Consider the following 12,678-nt stretch of genomic DNA (forward strand, 5'->3'; position numbering starts at 1 on the left):
TATGCGTACCCCCACCGCCCTAGGTTCGGAACGTTCAATCGACATACAACAACACAAGGCATATTCTTCACCCATGTATATGCAACCGTCCCATACCAGTTCATAAATATAGGCGCATACTGATGATAGGAAATGCGCATGCAGGAATGAATACAAAGTACACAATTAATATCACAACTCATCATAACTTTCCTCGTCAGGACTATCATCATCATAATCAACCTCCGGCCTTGTCGGGTCTTAGCACATCATCAATAGTATCCTCCTACCTTACCGAGTATCAACATATAATCAATATATCCTCTGGTCTTGCCGAGTATCAACATATTATCAATATATTCTTCGGCCTTGCCGAGTATCAATATTATCACAATTACCATTACCGAAAAAGATATACTAAAATACTCTTAAACATAGACGTATTACCATAGAATATCTATCTAGTCAATACTTTCCAACTACTCGTTATTAATTAACCCACACTTATTATAATAGAATCATTAGTTCACTAATCATCACATAACCTCTAGTTATTAGCCTAAATATTATCTTTTACATAATCCTTACTCACGGGATAGAAACTAGACACTATTTATTAAATAGACAAAATCTCTTATGTAGACAAGGTTCATCACTAGACCAAAACCGCCATTTATCCACCATTCATTATTATCAACTAATCATCCTATATAAGTGAATCATTACTAGACAACACATTACTACTTGTCACCTAACCATCCTTTATTTACTGACACTATGCATTAACTAACCATCATTATCTACCATGTTTCAACTAAGCAAGATTCATTAACTAATACATTAAATTCCGATCAACAAAGTGCTATAGTCCCTTAGTAGACAACTAGTTACCACATAGCTTAACTGTCTAACAAGTAGAGCAGTCATAAGATTACATCCCAGCAATAATCGCATAATTTATAATGGTAAATAATCATGAACGTACCAAATCTATGCATGCCATCACTAGTATTCAATCAGTGGAATAATAAGCATCATATCACATCTTTCTCTGTCCCATATAGGAGAAATATGTATACAAACATATATATATTTATATTCATAAACTGTAATCACATCATCTATAATGATAAACAATTCTTGGCTATTCAATCAATATCATAACACGGTCCTTGTCCCATTAACTTATCCTAAATAATCATAACATCATAATCATGGCCTTAGGCCCATACACATATCTTGGACTTATATCAATAATCATATTTATAAGCCATAGCATATCTCTAATCAACTCACATATAAGAGGCATCTCACATTTAGGAGGCATAATATCAATAAGCATGTAATCATCTCTAACACAAGAGGCATCTCATATATAGGAGGCATAATATCAATAAGCATGTAATCATCTCTCACACAAGAGGAATCGCACATATAGGAGGCATAATAAAAATAGTCATTTAATCATCTCTCATACAAGAGACATCTCACATTTAGGAGGCATAATATGTATAGATACGTAATCGTCTATGGGATGTCTTATATCAATAGGTCATACATCCTGACTACTAGAAATATCACTTCTCTAGGCCATTTTACATATCCAAGACAAATATCATCTATATAGGTCCAACAATCATGACTAAAAGAAATAGCAACTCTATAGGCAAAACATCGAGTCAAAGAGGAAATAACATCTCTATAGTCCAATCATAAAGTCTAAGATGAAATAGCATCTCTATAGGCCAAACATCATATAACACCCTAACTTAGAAAGGAGTACCACATCGGCAAAACATAGGAGGGATGTTGGGTATATAAGTAAGCAAGCCTTACTCCCTAGTGATGCATTTTAAATTCGTGTGGGCCTGGTCCCAAAGCGGACAATATCACTAGTGAGTTGGGGAGTTATAGGGGTATCTCGCTCCTTGACGGTTCAGGATGCCCGTCGCGGCCAGGGCTTCAACTCGGGTCGTGACAAAAATGATATCAGAGCCACTCCTATGTCAGCCCTGTCGATGTGGGTCAGATTTCAAACTGAGTGTAGGTAAATCCTAATAAGGCAAGGAAAACCTCAGTCCTGAGTGTATGAAAATCCCATTTAGTGGGGCAAACCTCAGCGAGGACACTGAGTCCATAAGGGTAAGTATATGTAACGCCCAACTTAGGAAAGAGTCCTACATCTCCAAAATAAAGGAGGGATGCTAGGTATATAATTAAGAAACCCTTACTCCCTAGTCACGCGTTTTAAAGCCGTGCAGGCCTGGTCCCAAAGTGGGTAATATCACTAGTGGGTTGGGGAGTTACAGGGGTATCTCGAGCCTTAATGGTTTGGGATACTAATCGCGGCTAGGGCCTCATCTCGGGTCGTGAAAATCAAGTCTAAGAGGAAATAGCATCTCTATAGGCCACATAACGTATCTTGGAGGAATATCATTTCTAAATGCCCAATATCATTTCCACAAGGAGTATCATAATCATAACTTAAAATCCATAATCCGAGAACATCAATACAAGTTACCAAGTTATGAATTAACCTTATTCTAAGGTTTACTAGACTCATCTATGTCTAACAACCGCAACTAAGTCTGCAAGACTTAACACAAGCTTAGGCCTAAGTGGGCTGAATGATTCCACTTCTAATCCACAATTTCCATAATTAGGCATACTATGCCTCAAACTAGACTAAGGTATATAGTTCATCTTCTAGATGTCTAGTAAGCCATATTCAAGCCTAAGATAGCAACTTTGACTAGAAACAAGGGCGCTCAAGTCAACTCTATCCAACTTACGATTTCAAAACTACCACACTAGCCCAATAAGGCTAGATATACAAATCATGATTCAAATGCTAAAACTACCTTCCAAACATAGCATTATATCATATCCAATCTATAACTAATCTAAACTAAAGAGGGAAGGAAATAGGATACAAAAGGGTTATACATATGTCATCTTATGGATCCAAAACCCTTATCTAATCCCCAAACATAAATAATTAAAGGCCAAGTTATCCTACTCATAATCAAGCCTAACATCCATATTCACATGCAACATATATCACACATCATATATGAAGAAAAGTAGACAAAATCCTCCCTTAAGGTCAAACCACAAAACCTCACTTCATGCACCACATAGTCATCTTTACTTTACAATCCTCAAAATTCCATCACACTATCAAAATCATAATCTACTCATCAATACGAGTCCAATGATACATATATTGTACTATTGTGCTTCGGTTCCAAAGATGATACCAAAACCTCAAGTGGGTCTCACATATAAAAATGAATTTCTGAGGCCAACCCAATGTTCGAACATGAATAAGGAATTATAACCCTCAAAGAATGGATGAAAACAAAGCATACTTTAGGCTAAAATTAAGCCCTAAGCTAAATTGGGGTTTTGGGTCCAAACTAAGAAATTCAAGCATGAATTCAAGAAATTCTTACCTTAATCTTAAAGATAATTGCGATACAAGATGATAATTAAGCTCCCAAGTCACCCCTCCCACCCGACCAATTTTGAGTTATTACACTCATTTTGCGGTTTCTAGGTCTAAATGGTGAAGGAGAAATTCCCCAAACACATCTTGGGGACTTTATATACCCCCTACAGGTACTCAGATGTCGCAATAGCGGTGCGCTACCGCGATCGCACTCTTGACCGCGATCGCGGTTGTACCAGATGACTAAAAACACAAAAATAAGGTTTTGACCTTTGAAACTCATCTGGAATCCAAAGAACATGATCCAATAGTAAACTTTGAGTGTAAACCACATTTAAAATCCATTGAAATCATCAAAACTTTCACCGGAGATCATTTAGGTAAAAGTGGGGCCCACACCTATAGTTTCATCACCTTTCATAAGATCTGCTCAATAGCCCAAAATAAGTTCGGAGCCTTGGGACCTGAACCAAGGGTTTCCTTAGCCAACAATCGACATTCCAAATGCGATGGCAAAGTTAATTTTTAAATCTGAGATCATTTCGATCAAATGTGGATCCCACACCTATTCTTTCCAATTTTTAACTTTCCAACCAATAGGTTGAAATGAGTTCGGGTGCATTGAGATCCGAACCAAAGGTCTACCTATACTAAGATTGATATTTCAGATTTGATGGCACAGTCAAAATTTGCATCCGAGATCGTTTCACTGAATTTTTTACCCGGTGGCCATTTGGAACTAACGAAAACTTCTAAACAGGGAATTGACTCTAAAAAATAAACAAATTGCCCGGTAACCAAACCCTCGGTCCCAAAAAGTCATAAATGACTTGGGGCGGCTATGGAGAAGCTCAAATGGTGGAGATAAGCGTTAATATGGAAAATTACCAGGTCGTAGTTTCTTACACCTTTTGTGAGCCAGGTGTTTTCCTAGTAAAATTATTGAATTTATTATTTAATGTCCTTACTACTTCTGTTGAAACACGTTAGGCAACCTGGTCCATTCGTAGGAAAAAATTGGTCAATAATTCACGTGAGTTATTGAGATGTGTAGAAATATCAATACCCGTAAAAGTAAAGATATTCATGTGAGATCTCATGCAAAATCACATTTCTTTTGCTTTAACTTATACATGATATAATAATGACAAGAGATCATTTAAATTGAACATGTAGTTAGTGGGGATTCTGTGTATATGTATAGTAGAAAAAGTAATATTAGAGGTTTTCAATTCGTTAATTAACTTGTAAATAAATGATAAGGCCATTCCTATAAAAGCATCGGACCTAAGCAATCTTACCAACATGACTAAAAAACGTACTTCCACAACTAGTTTATATTAATTGATATTTGAAGTTGATCAATTCAGTGTATTAATTATCAATCCAGCTAAGAAATTTTTTCCGAATCTCCAATTGAGTAACAAACAGTGTATTACTTGCAACAATTAATTTAAAAGACTAGACGACCAATAACATGCAAAAGAAATGACTCATATTCTTTCCCTGGAAACATGAAATAAACAAAGCATTGGTAAATATAATTTGAAACAGAAAGATTTGAGATCGATAGATAAACTAATAAAAATAAGAGTTTATAACATGATAACCTGAAAATGAAAAGTATCTCAATCATACATAAGCAAATACTAAGTAAGCAAGTTTGGAGAGATCAAGCTCTTTGTAAAAGCGAATCCATTCTGAAGGATACCTCGAGGCAATATAAAAGGTTCTCTGTGTCCTAAATTCATTGTCTGCATATTCAACAGGTTCACACCAGAATAACACTTCACCATCTGAAAACCTATATTTCGGTACGGCTATACAAATATCAGGATCTACTATAGAAAACAGTGTGTTCCAAGATTCCTCGATACCCTAATCTTTCATCACCCAAACATAAAAAGTGTGCTTTCTTTGACGATACCCATTAGAATAAGCGCAAAGCATTCCATCTAATACCGAAATGCCAATATTAACATTATACAACCATACTTCCTTTGTCAATGGCATCTCCCCATACATTTCATGGGAAATATTAAATGAAAACACAAATTAATTATTTCTTGTAAAACTAACCCAATGAAATGCCCCATGTATATTAAGTCCAAAGAATGTATACCATTCACCATTTTGAGACTGTCGCGAGGATGTTCATCAATTTTTCTCCAAGAACCACTCTTCAATGCAAGAATTTCACTAGGTGATTTGTCCTGGGAAATCTTAAGGATCTTATAATCACCACATGTTGTGTCAAAATTCATTCCCAAACAAGTAAATCAGTCCACTGCAAAATTTTGGTCATTCACGGCATGAATGAGATGCTTCGTACTAAAATATGGTTCATCGATCAGTGTTTTCCAAAATTTTGAAACATATTTGACACAAAGAAGAGACTTCACAGGTAGTCTGCTGAGGATATTCATAAGTATGTCCTCTTGCAAAATGAAGCATGGCCTAGATAAGTAAAGAAAATGCTATAGATACTTGTTTCTAAAGTTTGCGAATGTAAAGCAATTTCAACCAAGAGTTAAAAAAGATAAACATGAAATTTTTTTATTTCTTCTATCTACAATTAGCAAACAAATGGAGAAATAATATTTTAGAAGCAGGCATTCGTAACATGTATGATATTTTAGTGAACACATAAAAGTGGTGTATAAGGCATAAATCTTTCTTATTTTCTAATCGACTTCAACATTTTCACATTGAAACTCAATCTACATGATGATGATTTTTATCGTACGATACAATTTTAGAAATATTTTCTAAACAAAATGTGAGTAAGAAAGTAAGTTATGACTCTTGAAAAAAAAATGTGATGGGTTGATAAATTGCTTACTATGAAGGAGGCATAGCAAATGGTCCATCTCAAATGTTCTGTACCTACTTATTTTATTTACCTACTAAAGAATTCTACAGATTCTTCAATGTAGAATCTGTAATATGCAAGAATTAAGAGAAGAGAAGAAGAAGGAACAAGTAGAGAATGTGTAATGGTTGATCTTGTATTATATTTTTTCATTGTGATACAGAGTGATATGTAGGTATATATAGTAGTTAGTTAGTTGGTTAGAGTAGGTTAGTTACTAACTAACTTTGTGAACCTGTAACTAACTTGTGAGCAAACTTCCTACTAACTATATTAACACCTTGAACTACTTATTAGAATCTGATTTAGTCTCAACACTCCCCCTCAAACTTGATGTTGTGAAGCCGTTACACACACCAAGTTTGGAAGTGAGATACATATGTTGAACTCTATTCAAGATCTTGGTTAATATGTCTGCAGGCTGATCAGCTGTAGGAATATGCATAGTCTTGACCAGCCCATGCTGAATCTTTTCTCTTATGAAGAGGCAGTCTATTTCAATGTGTTTTGTCCTTTCATGAAATACTAGATTGGCAGCCATTTGAAGTGCAGCTTTACTATCACTGTATAGACAAATTGGTTGTTGTAGTTGGATGTCTAGGTCTTTGATAAGTCCATCTAACCATATCAACTCTACAACTGTAGTGGCTAGGCTCCTATACTCAATTTCTGCTGAGCTTCTAGATATTGTAGTTTGTTTCTTAGACTTCCATGAGACCAAGGAATCTCCTAATTTTATAGCAAATCCTATAACTGATTTCCTTGTCATGGCACAGAAAGCCCAATCTACATCACAGTAGGCTATTAAGACATCTTTTTTGTTGCTGGAAAGTAGTATACCTTGTCCTGGTTTGTTTTTGATGTATCTGATGACTCTCAGGGATGCATTCATGTGATATACCTTTGGTTTTTGCATGAATTGGATTAGTGTCTGCATACTGTAGGAAATATCTGGTCTAGTGACTGTAAGATATAAAATTTTTCCTATAATTCGCTTATAGGCACCCTGCTCAGTTAGTTCTTCATCAACACTATATGTTCCTCCTTTGACATGCTGATCATATTCAGCAGTTGTGAGCTTGTTAGTTGTATCCATTGGTGTATTTGCAAGCTTAGCAGCAATAAGTTCAGTCTTTGACATTAATTCTAAGGTATACTTCCTTTGATGAATCACAATACCCTTTTTTGATCTAGAAAATTCAATTCCCAAAAAGTATTCGAGGTCACCAAGATCCTTTATTTTGAATGCTTTGTGCAGATCGCTCTTGGTCTTTTCAATCATACTCAGATTATCACCTATTACTAGAATATCATACACATATACCAAGACTATAGTAATACCATCCTTGGTTCTTTTTTTAAAGAGTGAATGATCATATTGGCTGTGACCAAATTTGCAAGCAAATAAAGACTCGGATAGTTTAGCATTACACTGTGTTGGTGCCTGCTGAGTCCATACAAGGATTTGGAGAGACTACATACTTGATTACACTCCCCCTAACTCCTAAATCCTTGTGGGACTTACATGTAGATTTCATCATATAGGTCACCTTGGAAAAATACATTGTACAATGTCTTGTTGCAGCTATAGCTAAAACAGCCCTGAGCATGACCATCTTGACAACTGGACTAAAAGTCTCTTGGTAATCAATTCCCTCAGTTTGAATATATTCTTTGGCAAAAAGTCTTTCTTTAAATCTTTCTACTACACCAGATGCCTGATATTTAACTTTAAAGATCTATTTACATCCAATTGGTTTCTTTCCTTTAGGTAATGGTACTACTGTCCAGGTGTAGTTTTTGTCCAGTGCTTTGATATCAATTTGTATGGCTTCAACCCACCTTGGATCCTTGCTAGCTTCTGCAAAAGTAGTAGGTTCAACAATGTTAGAGAATGCAGAAAGAAAGGCTTAGTATTTAGATGATAAACCGTCATATGAGATGTATTTTGATAGTGCATAAGGTTTATCATCCTAAATACTGAGAGAAGTAAAGTCTTTCATCCATGCAGGAGGATGTGACCCTCTGGATCTTTTTATTTCTCGCACAGGTGCAATAACAGCTTGATCAGGTGATCCTCTAGTTGCTTTTGTAGGTACATGTTCATCAGTTGGTGCATGTATGTCAGTTGAATTGGAGTGAGTACTCTATAGGTAATTAGGCATTGCAGCTAAAAATATTGTGATGAGTTCTGGAATAGATGTGTATTGTGGTTGCCATCATGCTTAAATGGAAATGCATCCTCTCTAAAAATAACATCCCTATTAACAGAGAATGTTTTGTTAGTTAGATCATAAAGAACATAGCCTTTTTGGGTTTCTGAGTAACCCATAAGGACAGACTGTTTAGCCCTAGACAGTAACTTGTCAGTTTCTTGGACTACTTTGGCATGACATAAGCATCCCATTGTTCTTAAGTGATTTAGTGATGGTTTTTTGTTGTATAATTTTTCAAAAGGAGATATACCATTAAGTACAATAGATGGAAGTCTGTTAAATTATGTATACAACAGCCTTTACACAGTAACCCCATAATTTAAGAGGGATTTTAGCTTAAAATCTTATAGCTCTTGTGATTTCTAGGATATGCCTATGTTTTCTTTTAGCAATGCCATTTTTCTGAGGCGTGTAAGAGCAAGATTTTTGATGAAAAATTCCTAACTTAGTGAACAAATCAGTACATATAGTGTTTATAAATTCAGTACCATTGTCAGTTGTTACCGTCTAACACAGGTATTGAACAGAGTTTGAAAATAAGCCAAAAACAATTTAATGACTACTACTGTATCAGATTTTAATCTCAAGAGAAATATCCAAGTAAATCTAGAATGATCATCAACAATAGTGAGAAATAATTTATAACCATCACAAGTAGATACTTTATAAGGCCCCCAAAGGTCCATATGAATTAGCTCAAACATATTAGAACTAGTAGATGTACTTGAAGGAAAACTTGTTCTTGATTGCTTAGCACAAGGACATACAGTGCAGTTTTCTAGAACTCTTTGTACAGACTGACTTTGATTAGGAAATAGTTTCAACATATTCCTACCTGGTACATGACCAAGTCTAACATGCCACAAAAGTATAGATTTTTTGTTTGTGGAATTAGCTATCAATTTATCACTTGTTGATAAACCAAATCTACCATTCTGCATTCTAGGTAGTTTTGATTGATTAGGAAGTAGAGTCCTGCTTTTTATTTACCAATCTCCTTCACCTTCTCAGTGTAGAGATCCTGAAACAAGCAAAAGTTAGGAATGTAGCTGAATATTGTAACTGTCTTATGGCCTGAGATACAGATAACAAGTTAGACTTGAATTGAGGTACATGCAATACATCTTTTAAGGTGATTCTATTAGAAATATTACCTGTGCCTGTATATGTGACTAGAGAAGTTCCACCATTAGGTAAGTGAACTTGTCTAGGTGTACTGGATTTTATCATAGAATCTTTATTTAGTAAGTCAATAACAGAAATCATATGGTTAGTAGCCCATGTGTCAATGATCCAATAGTGTGGATCATTATTTATCATCAGAGAACTATTGGTACCTTTCATGTTTACTGCATTTACTAAGAAGGTGTTGCCTTGGTTTTGTTCCAACATTTTACAACTCTGGTTATATTGCTTATTAGTGAACCTAGGTGGTGGTGCATAGTCTTGAGCTGCAAAATAACTCTGTGAGCAAGAGTTTGAATTTTTTGGACCATGTATATGTGTTGATTGTCTCTATGTGTGAATAGCAGCACTATACTCTGGGTGTACAACAGCTTGATTGTGTTCCCGTTCTTCAGTTATGACATTATGAGTCCTAGGACCAGCACCTATTCTCCTTTGTTTGTTTCTATGATCAATATACCTGTGGTACTCATTATTTTTCACTTCTGAACCTTGCTGCTCATTGTGTTTAGGATGTCCAAGTGGATAGCCTATGAGCTTATAGCAGTCTCTTTGAAAATGTCCCTTTAGTTTACAATATTCATAAGTAGCATTAGGGTTGTCGTCTGGATTAAAGAACCTCTACCCTTTATGACTAGAGAATCTTGAGTACATGACAGTGGAATCTTTAATACTAGGTGAAACCTCTAAAAACCCTATATTGATTATAGTCTGAGAAGCACTTTTCTGATTTTCATCACTCATGATCATTGAATAAGCTTGAGTGATTGATGGTAAGGGAATCATAAGCAGTATCTGGCTCCTTGCTTGTGTATATGTGTCATTAAGACCTATTAAGAACTGATATAGCTTAAGTATGTGAGCATATACTTGATAATCTTTAGCAGTTTCACACCCACATGCAGGGAAAGGCACTACAGACTCAAACTCATCCCAAAGAGTTTTCAGTTTGGAGAAATAACCAGAAACTGACTGTGTTCCTTACATTAAAGAAGAAATTTCTTGGTGAATATTAAATGTTCTTGCACCATCAATTTTATGAAATCTATCTCTAAGACCATTCCAAACATCACAAGCATTCACAGCATAGACTACACCCCTAACTGACTTATTAGAAACAACTTTCATCAACCAGGATAATACCACAACATTAACCCTTTCCCACTGGTTCCACAGTTCTACAGAAAATATCTCCTTCTTTAATGTCCCATCCACTACACCTAACCTATTTCTCCCTAGTAATGTAATTCTCATGGCCTTACTCTAGATTACATAATTCTCACTACCCTTTAACTGAAAGGAAATGATAGCCAGACCACTTACACTAGAGGTAGACAGAAATAGAGGATGGTTAACATCAAAAAGTGTTGAAGCTGAAACCCTGGGATCGATTGAGAATTGATAGGAACTTCTTGATTTGATGATGAACCTGGAGGCATTGATCTATTTCGTGATGGATTTGATCCATATCCGCTTGAGTCAATCATTGTAACTTAGAGAACTTGATCCAGATTGAACCAGAATTAGAGATTTATAGTAGTAATTGAAGAGATTGCAGAGATATGCAGGAATCAATGTCCCCTGCTCTGATACCATGAAGAATTCTACAAATTCTTCAATGTAAAATCTGTAATATGCAATAATTAAGAGAAGAGAAGAAGAAGCAACAAGTAGAGAATGTGTAATGGTTGATTATGTATTATCTTTTTTCATTGTGATACAGAGTAATATGTAGGTATATATAGTAGTTAGTTAGTTGGTTAGAGTAGGTTAGTTACTAATTAACTTTGTGAACCTATAAATAACTTGTGAGCTAACTTCCTACTAACTATATTAACACCTTGAACTACTTATTAGAATCTGATTTGGTCTCAACACCTACCAAAACTTGAAAATAAGCCAGAAGCCTACTTATTTTTCAAGAAAACATTTCCCTTCTTACTAAACACATCCTAGGTCTAAAATACTTTTAACAATTGAAGTATATTAATTAGGGAAAAAGACATGACTTTATGTCCATAGCAACAAAACATACGTAGAATCTAAGAACCAACAATAAACGAACAAAATTGGTACACCTTGAACTCACCTGATTCAGTTCAACCATCTCCTGTCGGCTTTGCTTTCTTTGTCCTGCGTATAAATTGTATCAAATCGGCTCAAACATCGTTGTTGTGGAAGAAAATTACTACACACATAGCAAAAAACAAATACCTTTGAGAATTTGATTGGAAAGTACTTATTTCTTTTATCTTTGGTGATTTGAATGCTTGTATGCAGGGTGTATTTATAAGTTGGTTCTATTTATTTTTGAGAAAACACATAAACACACTACCAATAAAAGGGAATTTCCTAATCTATCTTTATAAGTACTATCCAACAAATATAACACTGTTTATTATTTTCTTAATATCCGTCTTCTATTTATTTCCCTTATTATAAGTTGGTGACTTGGTTCTATTACCAATAAGAGAAATTTTCATCATCTATCCTAATTAGCACTATCCAACAAAAAATAACACTATACGTTATTTACATAAAATCCGCTTTCTATTTATTTTCCTTATTTTTAAGTCGTTTCTATTTATTTTTGGGAAAACATAAATATGCTACCAATAAGATAGACTTTTATAATCTATCCTAATTGTACTATCCAACAAAAAATAACACTATATGTCATTTTCTTTAAAATTCGTGTTGTATTTATTTTCCTTATTTATAAGTTGGTTCTATTTATTTTCCTTATTTATAAGTTGGTTCTATTTATTTTTAGAGAAATCATAAATACACTACCATGTCAGTTCGAGTATATATATGGTATGTCATGAATTCCAAGAGAGTTGATGTATTCTACTATTCTTCTATTTTGGTGCTCTCTTTAATAGGGTCGCCTCGATAAGAGAAAGTTTCATTATCTATCCTAATTAGTACTATTCAACAAAAAATAACGCTACATATCATTTTTCTATAAACCC

The 12,678-nt window shown here is 34.8% G+C and overlaps 1 protein-coding gene and 1 long non-coding RNA gene across 2 annotated transcripts in view; both read right to left on the reverse strand.

The window, feature by feature from the left end:
• Positions 1-5,694, reverse strand: part of LOC124889550 (putative F-box protein At2g02030) — a 57,477-nt gene extending 51,783 nt beyond the window's left edge. The window contains exons 1-2 of the mRNA XM_047401494.1: positions 5,553-5,694; positions 5,069-5,184 (exon numbers count right to left, since the gene is read on the reverse strand). Of these exons, the coding sequence (XP_047257450.1) occupies positions 5,069-5,184; positions 5,553-5,694 (258 nt within the window). The remainder of the gene's footprint in view (positions 1-5,068; positions 5,185-5,552) is intronic.
• A 1,951-nt stretch (positions 5,695-7,645) lies between these two features.
• LOC107849661 lies at positions 7,646-12,074 on the reverse strand. The gene is made up of 3 exons (XR_001668230.2): positions 11,918-12,074; positions 11,793-11,836; positions 7,646-8,163 (listed from the first exon to the last, which is right to left on the reverse strand). It is a non-coding gene; the product is annotated as an uncharacterized LOC107849661 (long non-coding RNA).
• Between the last annotated feature and the right edge of the window lie 604 nt (positions 12,075-12,678).

This window comes from Capsicum annuum, chromosome 12 (genome assembly GCF_002878395.1).
Source record: "Capsicum annuum cultivar UCD-10X-F1 chromosome 12, UCD10Xv1.1, whole genome shotgun sequence".
NCBI classification, from domain to species: domain Eukaryota; kingdom Viridiplantae; phylum Streptophyta; class Magnoliopsida; order Solanales; family Solanaceae; genus Capsicum; species Capsicum annuum.